General features: G+C 42.7%; 1 protein-coding gene across 1 annotated transcript; it reads left to right on the top strand.

Moving 5' to 3' along the window:
• Positions 1-755: 755 nt before the first annotated feature.
• On the top strand, positions 756-16,804 carry YBX3 (Y box binding protein 3; the record flags this gene model as incomplete). Its single annotated transcript, XM_009077428.1, has 8 exons — positions 756-819; positions 2,511-2,544; positions 7,419-7,508; positions 8,274-8,396; positions 13,682-13,773; positions 14,963-15,134; positions 15,757-15,857; positions 16,272-16,804. Coding segments are annotated over 7 exons (641 nt in total), but the record flags the coding sequence as incomplete, so codon positions are not given.
• Positions 16,805-20,234: the final 3,430 nt, after the last annotated feature.

Genomic DNA, 20,234 nt, shown 5'->3' with positions numbered 1-20,234 from the left:
GCTGAGTTCCTCCCACATGTTCCTCTAAGCTGGAGGAACAGGTTTTGCCAGATCCTCTAAGACGCTGCTGTATGGCTTCTAAGTAGATGCAGTTTTGGTGTTGGACAGGAGCTTGTCTTGATCCTGGAGGCCATGTTATACAGAGATGGGCAGTTTGTAACTGATAAATCACAAATCATCTCTAGAAGTAGGAATATTAAAAATATCTTGTGGAGACTTGTTTGGGTAGAGTGATGCTGACAGTGCAAGAAAGAGCTTGTCCAAAATAAGGATGTGCTGCCTTTCCCCTTGGGAGTGTTGCGTAGTGCTTGTTACTGCTGCTTTGGCCAGTGTTGGTCTCCAAGTCAGAAAGAAGAGTAACTCTAGTGAAAAAGAGGACTTTTAAACAGCTTTCTTCAGTTGTGTTTCATGTATAGCTGCTAAGCTAAAGAGGAGTGAAGAATGGCAGTAGGATTTTCAGCCTTGCTGCCCATTTCTGGTATAACAAGTAAAAGCAGAGAAGGGATGGGTGGCCAGTTCTGAAAATAGGGCTGGACTTCAGGATGTATGGTGAGCTCTTGGCTGATGAACTGCATGCTAAAGCACTGCATCTTGCTACTGTGTTAGTGTCAGCTGAACCTGGAGATGAAGGTACAATTTGAGTGTTAAAGGAACAGGATAGGTCTGGTTGTGACTTTGTCTGCAGGTATACAAGTAGTTTGTAACATTGTTTTTTCTTATGCTTTGGATTAACTTCTTCAAATTCTTCTTTCCAGCCACCAAAGTTCTTGGCACAGTCAAGTGGTTCAATGTCAGAAATGGATATGGCTTTATCAACAGGTATGTTTATATTATGATAGGCATGTTTGTACTGTACTGAGACTTGTGATACAGGTACTGTGCCCACGACATACCAATGCATCATTAGTAGCTGCAGGACACCTGAGGACCTGACTGCAAGTTTGTGTCAGCTTTGGCAAGGCATTCAGCAAACTTTTTTCTTAAACACCCTCCCCTCCCAATCAAAGGTTGTGTACGGGGAGAAAACAGAAAGGGTCAAACTCATTACAGACTTGGCCTGTTACCTGTTTGTCATATTTGCTTGTGCTACACCTTTAATCAGCTGCATGTTCTTTGACTGCCTGGTTTGTTTTACAAAGGTGACTAAGGTAGGAGGATGAGGAGAAATACTTTTGGGTAAACTTCAAGTGTTAACTGATTGGTCAAAATAGCTCCTGTGGATACACATTGAGATGTCCTAATAGCATCTGACTGAAAATACTCCAGGCCTGGTTTCAGAGAATCTTTATATCTTTTTTTCTCCTCTGAACATGAACAAACATCTGAATGGTATTGATAATCCAAACAACTGTAGGTGCTATTGATTTCATTGCAACCTTAGGTGCACAAGATCCATACTTCCATGTTACTGGAGGAAGCTCTGTCTTTTAAGGCTGGAATGTCTCTGGGGTTCGGGGTCTTAAATGTCTTGAGTGCTTCATGAAGAATGAAGGTCCTGCATGCTGAATGCTTGCCTTGCAAAAGATATACCTGGCAAGTTATTTCATTCTGCAAGTCCTAGCACTGTTACTCAGCAGGTAGATTTGGGTAAGTTGGACAGTGCAGAAAGAGGTAGAAAACCCCATTTCATGGATCTGAAGCCAGTTCTGGTGTGGTATTAGTGTCTGGAGGTTACTATCCAGTGTTACACAAACTTAGGAGAAAAGTTTGAGTTGGGAAGTACTCTTAAATTTTTTTATTGCTGTTGAGGTGAGAGCCTTCAGCTGTATATGGTATAGTGACTTTTTAGCTTTCTTCCTTAAAGGGAAGTCTGCTATTGCTTCAATCCAGCACAACAAGTTTTGCATTATGCATTATCTTCACAAACTCTGACCTGCCTGTTGTGTTTGCAGAGCAGCAATCGAGTGAGCAGATGGCAGGGTTTAGGCTCTCTTGTTGTATGGGAGCACAGAATCAAGGTCTCAGGCTTATCTTCTCGTTTTGTGTGTGGAAGCCTGAACTGTCTGCCCTAAGCCAGACAACCTCATGTTCATGTCTGGGTCTCCCTCCAATGGACTCTGCTAACACCTCTCGTGCCTGGTTACTTTGGAGTTTTACTGAAAGGAGATCTCTGTTAACAGCTGTGGCCAGTCCTGTTGATAGTCTTGTTTGACCTCCTGGGTAACAGCTCAGGTTGCAGTCCCTGTGGAAGTGTTTTTGGGGAGTTAGAATAGTGAAAAACAAGCAGTCTAGCTACTAACTCTGCCCTGTGTCAAAACAAAACATTGATCGTTTGCCAGAAGATTACAGAGAACCTCTCCCTGTCCTCTTGCACTTTTGAACGCTGGGGACTCCTTTCTGCTCTCAAGCGTATGACCCCAGAAACTGAGGGTAGTGCAGACTTAGGCAGAATGTATGGAATTCAGGGGATGTGCTACAGGCTGGGAGAAGGAGGGTTTCACTTGTAAAGCCAGGAATTTCTATTTAAGTCTTTTAGTCTAAACTCATGACTTCTCACGTTCTTTTCACAGAAATGATACCAAAGAAGACGTGTTTGTTCATCAGGTAAGACAGCAGTAATTGTACTTAGAGATGTGTACTATGATAGGTTTTTAATGTGACTCTCTGGAACAGGCATCCAAGTTTGTCCTGACTTCTCCTTAAAATACTGCAGGTACCTTGAATGGATGTGTATCTTGAAATTCTCAGAGAGGAATAGTAGATTATGTTTTCCTTCTCTGGAGTTTAACTGAAGGGCTAGGTGTTATAACCCTTCATGTTTTCTTTTATCTGCTCCAGTTTGAACACTAAAGGTGTTTGTGACTTTTTTTTTTTTTTTTGCTGTGAGTTTTGTTTTGTTTGATTGTCTCCCTTGGGGGGGGTGACTGCTCAGTTTGTAAATACCTTGTTACTTGTGAGTCCTTCCCCCCATTTCCTCATGCTTCTTGTGTCTTTTGTTTCTTCCTGCCCTCTTCATTTGCAGGTCTGTTCTGTCTGGCCTTCCTGGTATTGGAGAGAAAATGATCTAGTTTGGCTCTTGACCAGCCTGGGTTGCCATCAGCTGTTGCTGCATGAGGCAGCTGCTCTTAGGAAGAAGAGGAGGAAGGCTGTGTGCCAAGTGTGCCCAAGCAGAGAGAGGTTGCCCAGCAGCTTGTCATTGGTTAACTTTCCTTGAACTGTCAGGAGGCTGTTCTAAGTTTATACTGTGACTCAGGTTGCAGGCAAATAATGGCAGGACAGAGGATGCTGTCTCCATGCTGATGTAGACTGATTAAGTAGCTTAGATCTGGTTTTGCACCATTTGCATCATTCACCAGAAAATGAGATACTGTCCTTGGAGCTTGTCCCATATGAAAGGTCTGCTCATGTGATCCTTAAACGTGTGAACTTTCTCTGTGGCATAACTGACAGTATTTCCATCAAATGTAGCCAGGAAACTTGTACTCAGAGCTGGTCACAGAGGATGAGGATATGTGCATATGTAGTTAGTTGCGTCAACATTGCCAGTAAGTTTAGTTCTTGTGGATTCATGACTAAGTAGCCTGTGATAACTGTTTCTCTGAGTCATTATCTGAACTGGATGAAGCTGGGAGGGAGTAAGTCTAGTGCCTGCAATGAGTGAAGATGATGTTGGGAAGTATGTGCAGCACATGCTCCTGATTCAGTTGGTGGACTTAAGAGCAAGAACATGTTCCGATTTTTTAATATTTTTTTTAATGGCAGTTCCCCTTCCTCAATGACCTGTGCTGTGTGTGCATGTTGATACATCTGTGGTCTGATGGGATTGTGTCCAGAGGAGGGTGGGAAGAGTTCTAGTAACAAGCACGTTCTGGGTAGGCAGCACTGGTAAAGTACTTTGAAAGCAAGTGAGGTCTCCTTGATACCTGTGAGAAGATATCCTGGAAAATGGCTGTTGTTCTGATGATAGAGAGAACTTGGATCAGTGTTGTTCTGTGGAGACCCAAACAGCAAGTTAGTGTTATCTGTGCTGTCTCCTTCACCCATAAAGAAGATTATTCACCTAAATGTAAACTGGATGGTCTGTGTGGAGGGGGATGGGAGTGGGAACTTCCCATCTGTTGCTGACGTCCTTTCAGTGAGCACTGAGTAAGACATTTTTTCCCCGAAATACCACATCATGTGCAGGCTTGTATCCAATTAACCCTCTTGGGCTGAGCGTGGCAGAGCAGATACTTCCCAGCTCTGGCCTGTTTTGGCTGCAGTTGGATGTTCTTCAGTGCTTCTGTCCCGAGCTGTTCCTGTACATGGATGTCCTCACTCCCAGAGCCTGGCACGTTCCGGCCGGAGCTTCTGACTGGGCCACCCGGCGAGGGAGGCAAATCCATGGTGTGAGCAAACATCCTGCTTCGAGCTCCCCCTCCACCGTTAGTGCCGGCCCTGCCCCTCCTCCCTGCGCCCGGCCCGGGAGGGGCTGGATTACATGCCTAATCCCTTCAGAATAAGGCTGACCTAGTTGAATAGATACAGCCTCCTCCCTGCCTCCCCTGCATGCATCCGCATCGGGGAGGGAACAGGGCGATCTCATGATTGGAATGGGGGTTAATGCTTGGTGTCTGGCTATTGGGTGCTATTTATAAACGTAGTACAGATTAAAATGCTTTTCTTTTTAGGGCATGCATGGCTTGCTTTGAGTTAACCCTTTGTCTTGCAGGGGACCCAAGCAGTGTTTTTGGGCAGGGCAGCTCTTCACCTGCTCTGTCTTGCTTGTGTCCTTGTCTGGCTGGTTTGTGGAGGTGCTGTCTAGGGCACTGTGTCAGTCAGCTACAGGTAGTCTGAGCAGTAGGGATCAATCTGCCTCGTGGGGTGGGGGGTGTGTGTGTGTGTGTGTGTGTGGGGAGGGTCTGGCAATTTAACATCACTAAAAGTGTTAATAGCCAGAGAAGTCTAATTTAATTAGGCACAGTTTGAATCAACAGGCAGTGAGGAGGACTTAATCTCTTGTGCTGTACAGGTCTTTCTTCACTGGATTGTGTTGATTGTGCACAGCCTCGTGTACGTGCACCAGTAACTGGTCTAACAAATTTTGACTGGTACTGTGACAGTGCTGGATGTGCACATGTCGTGGTGGTATGAGCGTACTGAAAGAACTCTTTCAAACAAAACCCTGAACTAGCTATGAAGACTCCTGTAGCTGCCTGTTCATCAGTGTCCCCTTGGGAAAGGAAAGGCTTTGTTGTTGTGTGCTGTCTGTGTTAATATAAAACATCTGTCTTCTGAATCAGAACTGGAGTCTGCAGGATGCTGGTAAACAGTAACAGGGAGAATAGTGCTCTCCTGCCTCTGGAAACACTGAGTAAAAGTCTTCTCATCAAGCTTAGAGTTTAGGCTTGTTAGAGGCTTATTTCAGCAATGTTTACCTGCGGCTTGAAGTAGTAAGTAGTAAAGCTGTATAGTTTCTGCTCAGAATTCTAGGATTTACTCAAAATTGCTCTGATTGCCTTTATAAAACAAGCTCCAGCCTACTGTGTGACAGCCTCTGTTTCCTGTGGGCAGGTTATTCAATTGCAAATCTGAATTTTTGAAGTTTGTCTCCTAAAGCTGGAACAGAACATGTGGAATCCTGTTGATTTTATCTTCCATTAGGCTTCTTGAAGGCTATTTGAAGAGCTTCATTAATCTTAAGTACACACTCTGCTGAAAAGAAATTTGTTAGTCCTTTTTTCCTCTGCCCTTAGAAGGAAGAGGAAGGAGTTTGAAATACAGTTTATTGGCATCTCTGTCGTGTGCAAAGCACAAGTCTTATGAGTTTGTCAGTTGTTTCAATAAAAATAGTACTAAATCATTAAGTTTCCTGCAGTTTAAGGGTTTTAGTATTAGTATATAACACTTATGGAAAACTGAACACCTTTGATTTGTAGAAATGGAACAGTTACACTAAAAGGTCTGCAGAAAGCAAGCAAAGTTGTCTCAGCTGATGGTGGGAGTCTCTGCTTGCTGAAGTAATTCCCAGAAGAATTCACTTGAGCAGCACATTCTGTTGCTGTATTAAAAAAACCCCAAACCTCTTGGGTTGTTTTTGCTTTGGTAGTAATAATAGGTACACTCCTGCATTCTTCCTTAAGCCGTTCAGGGACACTGCAGGGTACAGGGAAAGGTGTGGCTAGATGCAGGGCTAGAAGGAGGTGCTGGCCTGTTGCCCAAAACACAAAGGAGATTGTATTCAGCAGCAAGGAGAATACATTTCCTAAACTGGTCAAGATCAACTTTCAACTGATTAAATTTTTTCTTCAGTGGGAATATTTTTGGGCTGTTGTTGACTGAATGAATATTGTTGCCACGCACAGGCAACAACTCCACAGATCTTCATTCTGCCTGTTTTTCTTAAACTGCAGACAGATATGACAACTGTCTCTTCTGTTTCTGCCTTGCATCCCAGTTCTTAAGCCAGATTTATGCCCTGTCTTTCTTTGTGTATTTCTGTCTACTGGTTCTATACCTGCCTCCTTCCTGCCAACAAAAGATGCTCATATCAGGGAACTTAAAATGAATTGGTTAATTGGTAAATCTAACATAAATCCAGTTAAAAAAAGGCTACTGCATTGGTTTGTACAATGAGTGTCTTGGTTATGTTTGGGTCTTTCCTCCCTTGGCCTCTTCCAGTTTGTGAGCCCTTATCTAATGAACAGATAGGAGGCTTGTCCTGCTGATTAGCTTTTGTGGGGGCCTGGAAATACTCCACAGCGTAAAAGGCATCTGTAGTTAACAGACTGAAAATCACTCCCAGGAGGTTTGAGGGTTCCTTTGAGGAGGTATGCATCTGGTTTTGATCCAAATCCATGTTAACAGTATCTTGGGTTTTCTGTCTAGGAAATGGCTAAGACTGTGTGTGTCTGTTCTGGTACTGTTCCTTTTCTTTAGGGACTCACCTAATTTTTGTAGTTTCCCTTGCAGTGCTTAGGTAAAATGCTTGTCTGTGTCACACCAGAGTTACGGTAATTCCTTTCTAGTTACTATGAATTGCCATGATACCTCACAGTTATTGCTGTCTGCTACAAAAATATTCCTGGTCTTGAGTTCTCTGTAGATGGTCTAGAGATTTCCTAATGCCTGTGAAGACATGGATCACTCTTGCTGCTGGAGTTACCTTGGTACAGCTTGCATGAGATCAAACACCCAGTGTGAACTCTGTTCATACAGAAATTTTTAGTGATTTGGTAGGCCTGACAGAGCAGCTCCTGGGGCAACAGTTGATTTGTAAACTCATAAGAAGTAAGAAAAGAGTAAACCTTGACTGAGTATTGGTGGGGCCTATGGAATAAGAGAGACATCAATGTATTTGAAATATCTTGGTGTGGCAATTGATCTGGTGCGTAGGGTTGGGATTGCAGCAGAAAATACTACCCTTTCCTCATCTACAGGGCTATGAACAGGTAAGATAAGTAACATGAAATAACCTTCTGTATCTTCTTTCTTTAAAGACAGCGATAAAGAAAAACAACCCCCGGAAATACCTGCGCAGTGTTGGCGATGGAGAGACCGTAGAATTTGATGTGGTTGAGGGAGAGAAGGTAAGAGATTATGGAGTCTTGGGTTGTAGTCCAACAGAGTCAACATCACTCTCATGGGGAGTAGCACAGAACATAGCTGTATATCTGGTGGTTTTGTCTAGTGTGTTAATCCCTGGGGTGGGTGGCAGTCACAGTTTTTCTGTGGGAGATTTTTTTTTTTCCAAAGGCTTCATTAAGATGTATTTCTAGGTATGTATCAGAACTAACTACATCCTAGTACTTCTAGGATCTGTAAGTTTTACATGATAGAACATTTGAAACTTGTAGCCTGCCCAGTAATCGTTAACTGAGGCATATATTGCCCTGAAGAGTCTGGTAGCTTAATAACTGTAAGAACCTTCAAGTTCTTGACACTTCTGCTTTCTCAAACATTTTTTGAGGGTTATGGGATTTTCCTTTTGGTTTTTGCCTTCTCCTCTGAACTGAGCCTGATGGATAGGATCTTAACTCATGATCATAACTCTTGGTTACGGGGCTGGCAATAACAAACCTGCTTTGCGCTGTGTGGGAGAAAGGAATCGCTGTAGCTTGGAACTTACATGAAAAAGCCTCTTCCGTAGAATCATGGAATTTAAGGGTTGGAATGGACCTTACAGATCTAGTCCCAACCCCCTGCCCTGGGCAGGGACACCTCCTCACTAGATCAGGTTACTCAAGGCTTCATCCAGCCTGGCCCTGAATACCACCAGGGTGGTTTCATTTTCTCCCTGTGGCTGGTGGTCCTTTTCTCACACCACCCTGGATGACTGTCTTGTGTCCCTTTAGGGTGCAGAAGCAGCTAATGTCACTGGTCCCGATGGAGTCCCTGTCGAAGGCAGTCGCTATGCTGCAGACCGGCGCCGCTATCGACGTGGCTATTTCGGCCGACGCCGTGGACCACCTCGAAGCGTAAGTTTCATTTCTTTAGTGGTGCTCAACCACTTCCTCTGCAGCTCTCCTGGTCTCTCATGACAGGGAGCTACACATTCAGCACTGGCATACAGTAAACTGTCAATGGTCACGTAAGTTGAGTGTTCTTCAGTAATATTGTGGGTTCCTCCAGCACATCATTGATGTTAATACTGATATTTTCTTGTAGGCTCTTCCTTGTCATGTTTTTCTAGAATGTGTTAAAAGTATCTCTTTGGGTGTTCAGGTATCTGTTGGTTAGAAGAGTAAACACAAAGGAGTGATACACCTGAGTGGTTTGCCATGCCCTTTACCTGAAGCAAGTATATAACCATGACTTGAAAGGTTTTCTTGGGAAACAAGATTTATTTTAGGAGTTCATCACTTTTTCATGGAATGGTAGTAGTTCCACCAACTCGTTGAACTTCCATGTACCTTCAAAGGCCTCTGCCTACAGGTGTTCAGTATAAAGATAATGGTGTTTAGTTTTTTGGTTTTTTCCTTTAAACTAGCCGTGCACCACTTTTCATTCCATCTGCAAGGCTTTCTAAGCAGCTTCCCTGCAAGTTTTTGCAGTGGGAGGAGTAATCATAAGGTACGTAACTGTAGTCCTAACAGTTATTGCTCCTGTCCACATTGTGCTTCTGCAAATTTGGTGCCTGGAACAATCCAACAAGCTGGAACATACTCCAGGCTTGATTATATTTTCTTTCATAGCTGAGTCTGTGATCATCACTTGCAGAAATGTGAGAATGATCCAATATGACAGTCCCAGTGGAAGTCTCTTCTGCAAGAGTTTACAGTACAGGGACAGACAAATCCTTCCTTAAAGCCAGTTGTTTATAGCAGCTCTCATTAGGTCTTTTCTTTAGTTCTGCTGGATACCACTGAGCCTTTAAATACATGAAAGTATTTTCTGAATACCTTGGAGATGACTAGATGTTGGTGCTGGTAACTGATGGTTTATTACTGTGTCTGTTTTTGAGGTGATAGAATTTGCAGCTTCACCTTTCACATCAAGTGGCAAAGAACTAGGAAACTTGGTTTTGTTCAGCTTTGTCATGTTTCCACTCTTACCTATTAGCTCATCAGTCAGCTACATTCCAGTATTGATTCTGATTCTTTTTCTTCTCCTGAGATTAAGAACTCCTTCAACTGTCCTTATTGGGAGCGAATCCTTTAGTTGATGGTATTGGTTCTGTCTTGGAGTTGCTTCAGATTTTAAATGAACAGACATATCAAGGCTTAGACAACCCTGTGTACTGCTGAATATGGAAAGCAGCTGTTTGTTTCTGCCCAAAGAGACCCAATTCTGACATGGGGAACATTCGGTCTTGGGGAACTTGTCCTGAGAGATGTTCTCTTATCTGAGGTGAACTCAAGCAGCTAGAACTCTGCCTTGCATGACTTGCATAATAACACACTTGGATCCCAGTACTTGAAGATAATCACAATTTGTAACCCATGTGTGTATCATCCTACTTTCCTTTGGCTTGCTTATATCTGAAACCCCAGACTGATTTAGTGTGGGTACCAGACTTTAGCCATTGTGTGGCTGGTCTTACAAAGTCATGTCTCATTTTGTAATCTAAAACCTACTGCTCTTTCTCTGGGATCATTGTATCTAGAAGAATTACAGCCTTCAAAACTTGCAGATGATAATTTACAAAAGGACATTAACCTGGATGTTCATTGTTTCCTATTGGTCATAAGGATTGTTGGTCCTTCTCTTTAGCTTGAATATTCTCTGAAGGTCAGGCCTTCCCATCATGCACTGACTGCTCCTCTGGGTTTGACATCATCTCTTAAAATTAAGAGTAAGTTCTGCTTCATTCAAGGATGATGATCTGATAGTACCATTTCCTTAGCATGCCACTCTAATAGGTAGCAAGGGAAATGCCATCATTTGTGTGACATTTGGAAAATGATACTGGCCAGCTCCTTCAGCACTCCCAAATGTATCCTGGATCATCTCAAAGACTTGTGTGTGTAAGACCTTTTAAAGTAATCCTTCCCCTTCATGTTTGAGATCAGTCAGGAGTTCTGTGTGCAGCCAGATATGATGTTCTTGCTGTTCTGTTATGCCTGCTCTACTTTCTGCATGTTGCAGACCCTTTTTGTTTTGAGCTAGCTGGAGGTGCAACAAGTTCTGCTGGATGTTATTACCCACTCACTTTTATTAGTAGCCTTAACAAGTCAAAGCTTCGCTATGAGGAAGTCTTTGCAGGAACTGCAAAGGGCTGTGCAGGACTGTCCCTGGTTATCCTAGTGTAGGTCAGTGAAATAACTCAAGCTTGTCCAGATACTCCTGTCATCCTCCTTGTGCTTGTTTTGATAGATAATTGAGATGGAGTGAATCCTCATTTGGAACTAGCAGTATTTCCCTTTTGGAACTAGCAGTATTTGCCTTGGAGACTTTTTCACTTGTATCAGTTAACACAATCTTCACATTGAAACCACATGTCTACTGTGTCTAGAAAGATGCTTCTTTCTAATATACTTTTCCTTTAACAAGGCCTCTCTTTCCTGTTGCATTTCCCTGTGTGAAAAGGGAAGGTAGCAATGTCTGTGAGCCATAGCAGTTATGTGTGCAGTATTCTGGGGAGTCCAATAAGAGGTGCATTGAAGGCTGTGCCTCTTTACTCGAGGAGGTGTTGCCAGCTCTTGGGCACTCTTGAGCTGTGTTTGCTAAGAGTGTGTTTACTGAAGTGTTGACAGCGTTGACATGGCTTAGAGGTGTGTCCAGAATGTTACAGACAATGAATCCTGGAAAAACCTTGCAAACTAATGCTGTCCTTGTCTGCACTACTAATAGAAGAAACCTCTATACCAGTGAGTCAGAAAATAAGCTAAGTAGTTTGAGAGCTGTTTTATAGGCTGACACTACTTGTAGAGAGAAGCCCTGAAAAGATGAATAGTATTATGCAAAAGCTAGAGACTGATCTGAAGGGATCCAGGAAAAAATGGAGAAACTGGGGGAAGTAGATGGGTAAAGAGTTCATTGCAATTAGTTAATGCTTACAAAACTCTTCTTTGGGGGACAGCAATAAAACTTGGTACCTTTTTAGGGTTAGATAATATGTGGGAGATCTTCATGGGAAGTCACAGCCTGTCTGCTTATCTTGGTGGCCTTCAGAGGGAAATGTAGAATGCAGCAGAGCTGCTTCATTCATTTGTGCTTTAGTGTGACCTAATGTTTTGTCAGAATGTATACACTGAGTTGGAAGGTTTCTGTGGAGGGGATTGAGTGAACATGTGTGTGCTAGACATGGTGTGATGCTTTTAAGAGTACAAATGAAGCTTACCTAATAAATTATTCTAATATACTTACTATCATATGGCGAAACAAGGCCTCAAAGCTTGGGTTCTGTTTTCTGGTCAAATGACACCTGTTCCAGTGACTTCTAATAGCACAGTTGTTTGATTCTGGAGCTGTACTTCACTTCTGATCAATTGACAGTGATACTAGTGCAGTGTATTCACTGAATTATTGTGCTGCCATAGGAGATGCACAAAGTCATCAGGACTTCTGGGCTAAGCAATTCAGTTGCTTTGCTATTCTGTTTACAGCTGATTGTTTAAGCCAAAAGCATTTAAAATACTGATATAGCAACATTCAGTTCAAAATGTATAGGACAACATTTGCATTGGTTTTCAGTATTGCTTCATCAGGTCTAGTCATTCTTTCCATTGCTACAGGAGGTGGAGTCTTTTAACTGAGATTCCAGTCCAGCCCTCTGCAGGGAGGAGTGGGCTTGGGCTGTGCCATGAAAAACAGGTAGAAATTCAATACTGCCTTTTTAAAGAGTTGTGAATGTGATGCTGATAGTCAAGTGCTATAGAAGAGCTTTAGCTGACAAAAAATGTTGAGTGCTCCTCCCTGCAATTAGGTTTGTTAGCTTCTGGCATATTGTCCCCCCAGATAAGACCTACTAGGCCTTTCCGGTTCCATATTTTAAGCCCTGCAGCACTAGAACCAAGCACTCATTCCACTTGTGCTTGCTCAGAAGTCCGGGAGAAAAGAAATGACAGCTGTGCTGGAACATGTTCAAGATGGCTTTAGTTTTGTCTCCTTTCTTCCCTTCACATCTTGTTGCACTGTTCTGTTTCTGTGCCTTGCCAGTCCTCGAGAGGAAGACAGTGAGAGTGAGAGCAGGAGCAGCAGCAGGTCCTTGATTCACAAAAGGCAAATACCAAGGTCTCTGAATTGCTGTTGCCACACACAATACTGGCAGTGTCATTTCTCACTCTCTGAAGCATTTCTGACCGTGCATCGTAGGTCTAAAGCTTTCAAGTTATGTAGTACAAAATATTTTGATAAAAGCAAAACAATTGGTATTGCAAAGCAGATAAGTAGTATAAAGCTGTTGTAATGCAGGTAGCTGAGAGATTGCCTGTTAGAGCAAAATATGATGGTGATGGTTAAAATGACTGTGTGGAATTGGAAGAATACCTGTCAAACTTAATGTAGGCCACTAAAAGCTGTCAGGAGGCAATAGCTTTTGCTTCCTACTGGATCAGATACAGAAGATGAACTTCTGTTTCCAGATCTCTTGTTAAATTCCTGCTTTTGAAGGAAAGAATAGCACACTGGGAACTGTAAATCCTGTAACATTTTGTGAAGCAGGCATTGCTGATTGCTGGCACTTAAAAACCAAACTAGAAAAAAGCCCCAAACTGACATGCAGCTTTATCAGTTAACAACTAAAGGGGAAAGAAAGCCACTGCATCTCTGAAAGGTTGAAAATGAGTGTGTAGAAGAGTATTTGACATATGTAGCACAGTTTTTCTCTATCTCTAAATTCCTTGATGTTTTGTGGGAGCTCTCTGGAGTGGGGCTTTGTGTTGGGTGGAGCTAGAAGTGGTCTCTGTTAGGTTTCTGTGTGATGTCTTCCAGTTAGCTTTCCAAATCAGGAAGTGTCCTGATCAATAGGTGCCTCTCCATAGCAGGATTGAAATGCACTTTAATATGCATCAGAGAACTCTTGTGATCTCTGCCTTTCCTGGCAGACAGGGAGGAAGCATCATCAGGTAACTTCTTGGTCTGTTACTGTGAGGAACAGCAGCAGCACTGTTGGCTCGGGTTTTGTCCTCTTCTTATCTTTGCCCAAATTAAAGCCTTTTGAGAATTTGCTGCTGCTTTTCACCTGACATGCTGGTGTTTCTGAACTCATACTGGTTTTGAACTTGCATTCAGGTCAGTTGGGTTTATAATTAATATACTGCTGGTCAAATATGGCAACACTTCATCTTTGACATTGTCTTCTGTTTTCTTTTGGTTGCAGGGTGGCGAGGGAGAAATCAAGGATGGGACCACAGAAGGAGGACAACTTCAACAAGTGCACAGGAATCCTACCTACCGTCCCCGCTACCGCAGGTCTGTGCTGTTCCCTTTGCTCATAATGATCTTTGGATGCTTGTGTGTTCTACACAGGCTTCGTTAGGTGCAGGAAGCTGTGCTCCTTGGCATTAACATGTATGCAAATGGTAGGGACAGTGAGAAGCATTTTAATTACTGAGAGAAAGGTGGGCCACAGGAATAAGGAAACAACTGTAGAATTTAATGTGCTTCTATGTTGTTTCGGGGTATATTGGTCAAGAAAGGGCAAAGAATTCTTTGTATCCCATTACTTCTCACAGTTGAGCAACATACTGAGCTGAGGTGCAGGGTCCATTTCCTGGATAAGTAATAAATCCAAATCTGCTGTGATCTGGGGACAGCTAGGCCCACCGTGTGCTGGGGCAGGTGTGCTTTGTAACATTTCTTGTGGACTGCAGGCAGTTTGCAGTTTGGCACTGGACTAGTATCTTATGCTCATTGATCTCAGTCCTGTGTGTTGCACAGACTTGGTTTTATGCCCTGGTGCTACTTGTAGGTACGGGGAAGGCCTACTATTCAGTAAAACCCAGAGTTGTGTCCTACCTCCTACAGACCATTAGATTCTATGGTAGCATTACATTTACCCTGTAGTACATCCTGTGCTAGAGAAGGGTGTTGCTGTCAGTCAAGATTTAAAGTTTAGGTTCCTTAAAGACTCCTAAAGGAGAAGTTAACAAAACAGGATTATTAGAGTTAACACTTGCTAGAATTTTTGGGGAAAGGGAATGGTAAAGTGCCTGGAGACCTTTCAGAATAATAAGAAAACTCATCAAAGTGATTGAAGAGGAACAAATGTGAGAAGAGTGAAGTGATTGAAGACTCACACCATTAATTATTAGTAGGACTGGGCTGGTATGTAGCCACACCAAGGCTAATTTAGCAGAATCAGTCTGTGTGGCCACTACTGGCTTGTTTCTTCACCTAGCCAGCAATTCCAATGGGCTAACTACATCTTCATTGTAGGATAGACAGTAGAATATGCTGATGTGGCTTCAGCAGTGAAGAGACACCCACCTTGCTTGTCTTTGCTTTTTGACTGTATACCAGGCAAACTCCCAAGGGATGGTTTGCTAGCAATCAAAATTGTGGAGGATGGTACTTGGTTAGGGAAGGATCGGCTGAAATTATTGTATTTAACCTTCGTGGGCTTCTTTAATGTGTCACACCTGTTTCTCCCCCTGTTCAGAGGGCCCCCTCGTCCACGCCCTGCCCCAGCGACTGGAGAGGCTGAAAACAAAGAGAACCATCACGAGGCCAATGCTATGAGTCAGCAGCCAATTCGCCGTGGGTACCGGCGCCCGTACAACTATCGGCGTCGACCCCGTCCACCCAATGCTCCAGCTCAGGATGGCAAAGAGGTGAGCGTGCTCCTGGCACCATGTGGCACAGGCTGAGGCTTAGCTGGGGTCAGTGCTCAAGACCACCTGCCCTGTGTGAGTTTTTAACAAGTGTATGGGTGCTGGAGGAGTCAGACCAAGTCTGAAGTGCTGATGGTTGAAGGTAGGTAGTTTCCTTGCCTGCTTCTTCTGACCTTCTTGGAGAACGAGCAGCTTATCTTAGATGGAACCAGCAGTGGGATAGGGATTGCTTTTGGATTGTTCTTAACTGGGGGCAGACTGTAAACTATTTTTGAAGCAGAGAGAAGCAGCTGTTTTCCAGCTTCCTCAAACCTTCAGTCTGTGTGTAGTGTAAGAAATGGATTTGAAAGCTCCAGATACATTTCCTGAACTGCTTGAACCAGATTGTTTCAGGGAACTGTTTGCAAACACAGACTTGACCTTAATGAGAAGGTTTTCTCATTCTGTCTGCTTGAGGTGTTCCCCTGACAGAATCTGCTGTGTAATACTCAATTACAAGAAATGCAGTTTAATATTTCTGGAGATGAATTTTCCTTGGTTATTTCCAAACCTGGGTTATGCTGGCTGTAGGAAGGGTCTGGAAGTCAGTCTGTGCCTATAATGAAGGTTTCTTGTGTCTCAGACAAAGGTAACTGAAACACCTGCTGATGCTCCTGCTCCGGTGGCAGAGCAGAGTGGTGCTGAGTAATGTCCGGCTCCCCAGGCACCTTTACCACCCCTCAGGTAAGGAATCTGGATAGCTCCTGCTCTCCAGCTGAAGCAGCTTTGTGTTATACTTCTAGGACTTGGGCTCTGGCCACATCCCCATATGTATGGCTAGATATGTGTGATAAGTTCTGAGAGTGCTGTGTAGGCAAACCAGGAACATTGCTGCTTTTCTCTTCTTCCTCTCCTCTGTGTCTGTATCTGTCACAAAGTAAGTTTTGCTTTAGAATTGATGTTTTCAGGAGGCTCTGTCTGGTCTACATAGTAATAGCATCTGCTGATGAGCTAGTAGTGAAGATCCTGATTACAGACAGGACAAGCCAGTAGTGTTTCTCCTGTCATAACTTTTTACCTGATACCTTGCCTATTCAACAAGAAAATGAAACTTAAACTGCATTTATCTTTTTCTTTTCAAATTTGGCTCTTTAACAGGTGTCCTAAAAGTAACACCAAAGAAACACACAAGCAATAAATTGTCAACAGTGATGACGAAAGCAAAGATTTGAAATACTGTAATGTAAAAGAAAACAAAACTTACCAGCAGCTGAGTTCCAGGGAACGCCTACAAGATAAATGCATGAAGAGAGAAAAAGAGAGCGAGATTGAGAAAGAACAACCTCCCTAGTTTAAACAGCAACTGTGGGGCTTTTGTTTTTTGGGTTTTTTTGGTGGTTTTTTTTTCTGGAATTTCACTGTTTTGCTAGTATTGAATTTTTCAATTTTTCTTTTGGTATCAAACTGAAAAGGGAAAAAAAAAGCAACCAAAGAACTGAAAATTAAATCAAATGCTTTTTTTATTGGATGCTGGTGCTAAACCTCCCAAGTGTGATGAGTTTTTTTTTTTCTGTGCCAGTCCTGTTCACTGCAGGACATGGGGAGGAGAAACTTCCGCTTTCCTTGTTAAGATCATTTTGAAACTGCAGCATGGGTGACGTTCCTCACAAATAAAAGTGATTACAACTACCCAACAGTCTGGTTTAGTATGTTTGTTCATGTTTACTTTTAAAATAATTCATCTTGTGGCTTTAGCATTTATATGTGAAAGAGAGCTGGCTCTTTGTGTGTTGATGTGTCTTGTCTAAAACCATCCTGGATGATACATGTGCATGGTTAGGTGGATATGCTTCAAGCCAAAACAACTTTTGCAAAGAAGTTATACCACAGAGCTATAACCCACACTGTCCCCTCTGCTCTTCTGGCTGAAATGATGGTTGGATTCTTCTGTTAGTAGTTTGTGGCAGGAGTCTAGGGGATGTGGAGTGAGTTCCTGGAATATTTTTTCCTATCTTTTTAGCTAGGCTTTTATATTCTGTAAACAGTGGAATCCAAGCTTTAAGACTCCTTTGCTCAAAAAAGTCAGTGGGCTTAGTAACTGCCACGTGATGAAGCTTCTGTTCCACCTGATGGCAGTATGCTTTATTGGCTTCTCTACTCTTCCTGCTTTGAAACCAGTAAAATCTCTGTGCCATTTTGTGTCAGTGAGCAAAGTACTCAGCTGTGTCACTACTCTCTGTGGTTTTCTAATGGTCCTCCCTGAAACTTGACTCTCTTCCAAGTGTTATCAGTCTACTTCCAGCTGTTGAATATGGGTACATTTCTTCATATATCGTGTCCTTCACTCTGCAGTCAAACATTTCTCACGTTCTTGTCTTGCAGTTACTGTTACACAAACCTTAGATAATGTATTTGTTTTCTAAAAACACCTCTCTGTTCTTAGCTACACAATCTTTGTGTCCAGCCTTTAATGAATAGCACTTCATGTAAACCCATCAGTCTGGAGCAACACTGTTCCCCTAGGTATGTAGGACTCAATGAGAGTAGGGAGATTCTTGGCAGGTACTTTCTATCCTTGTCTCCTCTAGCTTCCCTATTCTTGCACAGTGTTAATTGTACAAGGTTCTCTGGAGACATTCTCTCGTGCTGCTCCTCAGGGAATCAGAAGCACAGGGCATCGCTGTGCTCTGAAGCCCTTTGCTTCCAGCTTCTGGGAAAGTGAGGAACGGCCTGTTGCCTTTGCCTTGGGAAGGAGGAGGGTAGGAAAAGGTTTAGTGTGACACGAGTTGCGCTGCTTACAGCTGGCTGCCTTGGGGATTTGCTACTTGCTTTTGCAATGGATTAGGAACTTTTAATGAGGTGTGAAGTGAAAGCTGCAGGCTTTGGTTCAGGAAGGAGAATGCTTCTGGCTCCCGGGAGTACAGACACGACTGTATTTGCTGCAAGTCATGTGGTCTAACCTGCCGTTGCAGCACTTGGTCACTTAGCCAGCAGTTCTGACAGGATATTGGTAAAGGAGTGTGAGACTGAGTTTCTGCCCTGAATCTGCTGTGCTATAGACTGGGAAGGATGTTGAGGTGAACATGGTGTTCTAATCTGTTTTTGTAGAAGATGAATATGTCTGTTTTGACACAGAATAAAATTTAATAAGGGGAGAAAAACATAAGTAATGTACCTTTTAAGAAGTCTTAAGCAGGATAATCCTTAATAGGGTTCAGTTTTGTTCAGAACCAAGTGTATTTCAGTCACATTAGGGAGAGATTGGCAATTTCTTCATCATAAACAGATGCAAGTTATTCATAAAGACTGAAACATGACTGCAGAATTTGTCATAAAAGCTCCTTGAACTGCCTTCAGTTGTTCAAAAGGAGTTGGGTTTTTTTCTTAAAGTGACATTTGACAGGGCAAAGAGAATTTTCTTAATCTCTGCAAAGATGTAGGTCAGATTGAATCAGTTTAACAAAAGTTCCTACCTAGCCATCTTTATTTTATGAAAGGAGAAACTGAGGGAAAGATGCAAGTAGTGTCCTAGCATCTCATTCTATGTGTTATTTCTGTCCTGCCTCTGGTGAGAATCTTTACATAAACCAGAAGCTAATGACTGACATAACCCCCTTCATCCCTGGTTATGAAATATATAGGCTTAAGTCTAGTAAGTTTACAGCACTTACTAACATTCCATTTTGCATGTCTTAGCTGGGCATAAATTGTTCCTCAACTAGGCCACTTGTGCTCTAATTTGCTGAATTTGGCAGAAAAAAATACCCCATGAAACTGATGCTTGATAATGAGGGTTGGTTCTTTAGGCAACTGTGGTGCTTGTGTACCTGTAAATAAGACTAGGGGTTGTTTGGTCTGAAGCAGAATTTCAGATGAGTGCTTAGTTTGTGTTGCCTTGGTTTGGTGTTTTAAAAAAGACATTTAACTAAATGGATTTTGAACTTGCAGAGTAGTTAACATGCTGTTATACCTACTTGGAGCCATTGTTCCTATGCTATGTTCTTTTTCTCATTGCAGCACTCTTCCCTTCCACTGGCACTTGTAATGGCTCACACTTGGAGGGGATTACACTTTGATAGGGTAATCGCTTCACAGAGCCTGACTGTCAGCAGGCTTTCTGCTTGCTAAGGCTGCTGTCTGTTACTTAGCTGCAAAAGTATTCCCTGTGGCTTATGAATTTCTGAGGAGGATAAAGAAGTGAAGAAGAAAGCTTTGTAGGCCTTCGTCTGTGCACTGGTTCACTTGAACTTAATTGCTATATGAGACATTCACCAGTTTGGAGAAATATGTATCCTGTAAACTTCTGTATTGGACAATGTTACATCCATGTGCTTTCCACTCACTTATGTGGGAGGACTGTACACAGGTGCAACAAATGCCTTGGAAGCGAAACAGATTTTCTGTTACAGTTGGAAAAACCATTGGAAATAAAGCCTGTGCTACATAAGGGCTGTGAAATCAACTGTGCAAACCTGACACTCAGTTATTTGAAACTGAGCTATTTGTTGGGTCTTCTTCAGAAAGTCTATTAACAGATCCCAAGTTCAAAGCCATGGCCTTAGACATTATGCTTTCTGCCTTGTCAACAGGTAAAGTATGTGACTAAGACAGGTAAATTTTGTTGTGACCTTGATAGTAAAAGCATTGCATTGTTAAACACCAGAGCATCTACTACCCCTCATAGGTTTTTTTAGGGGTTGAATCCATAACCTCTTTGCTAAGGATCACACATTTCTTGACCAAAGCTGATACCCAACAGTGGAAATAATGCATAGTCTCTCTACCCACACAAAATGAACCACGTGAACATGGATTCCAGACCTGTTCAGGTGTCTGCATAATAAGAAGTAAAAAACAACCCACAAACAAAATTGTGAAAAACTTGTGAAATGCTTATTAAGTGTTACTTAGCACAGGCGAAGGAATGAATAACTAAGGAAACAGAATTCCTTACTGCTGTATTTGGACATACAGATTGGCAGTGCACTGGTGCCAACTTCTCTTGCTTCTGTGGCTGTTTGCAGAAGTTTTGCCTGAAGTCCAGCACGGGAAGTCCCAGTCAGAGTGCTGTGCGGACTCGGATCACAGACGTGATGTTCAGTGAGAGACAGCTGATCTCAC

The sequence above is a fragment of the Acanthisitta chloris genome, unplaced genomic scaffold, assembly GCF_000695815.1.
Source record: "Acanthisitta chloris isolate BGI_N310 unplaced genomic scaffold, ASM69581v1 scaffold10706, whole genome shotgun sequence".
NCBI lineage: Eukaryota > Metazoa > Chordata > Aves > Passeriformes > Acanthisittidae > Acanthisitta > Acanthisitta chloris.
This window is presented reverse-complemented; position numbering and strand designations above follow the sequence as displayed.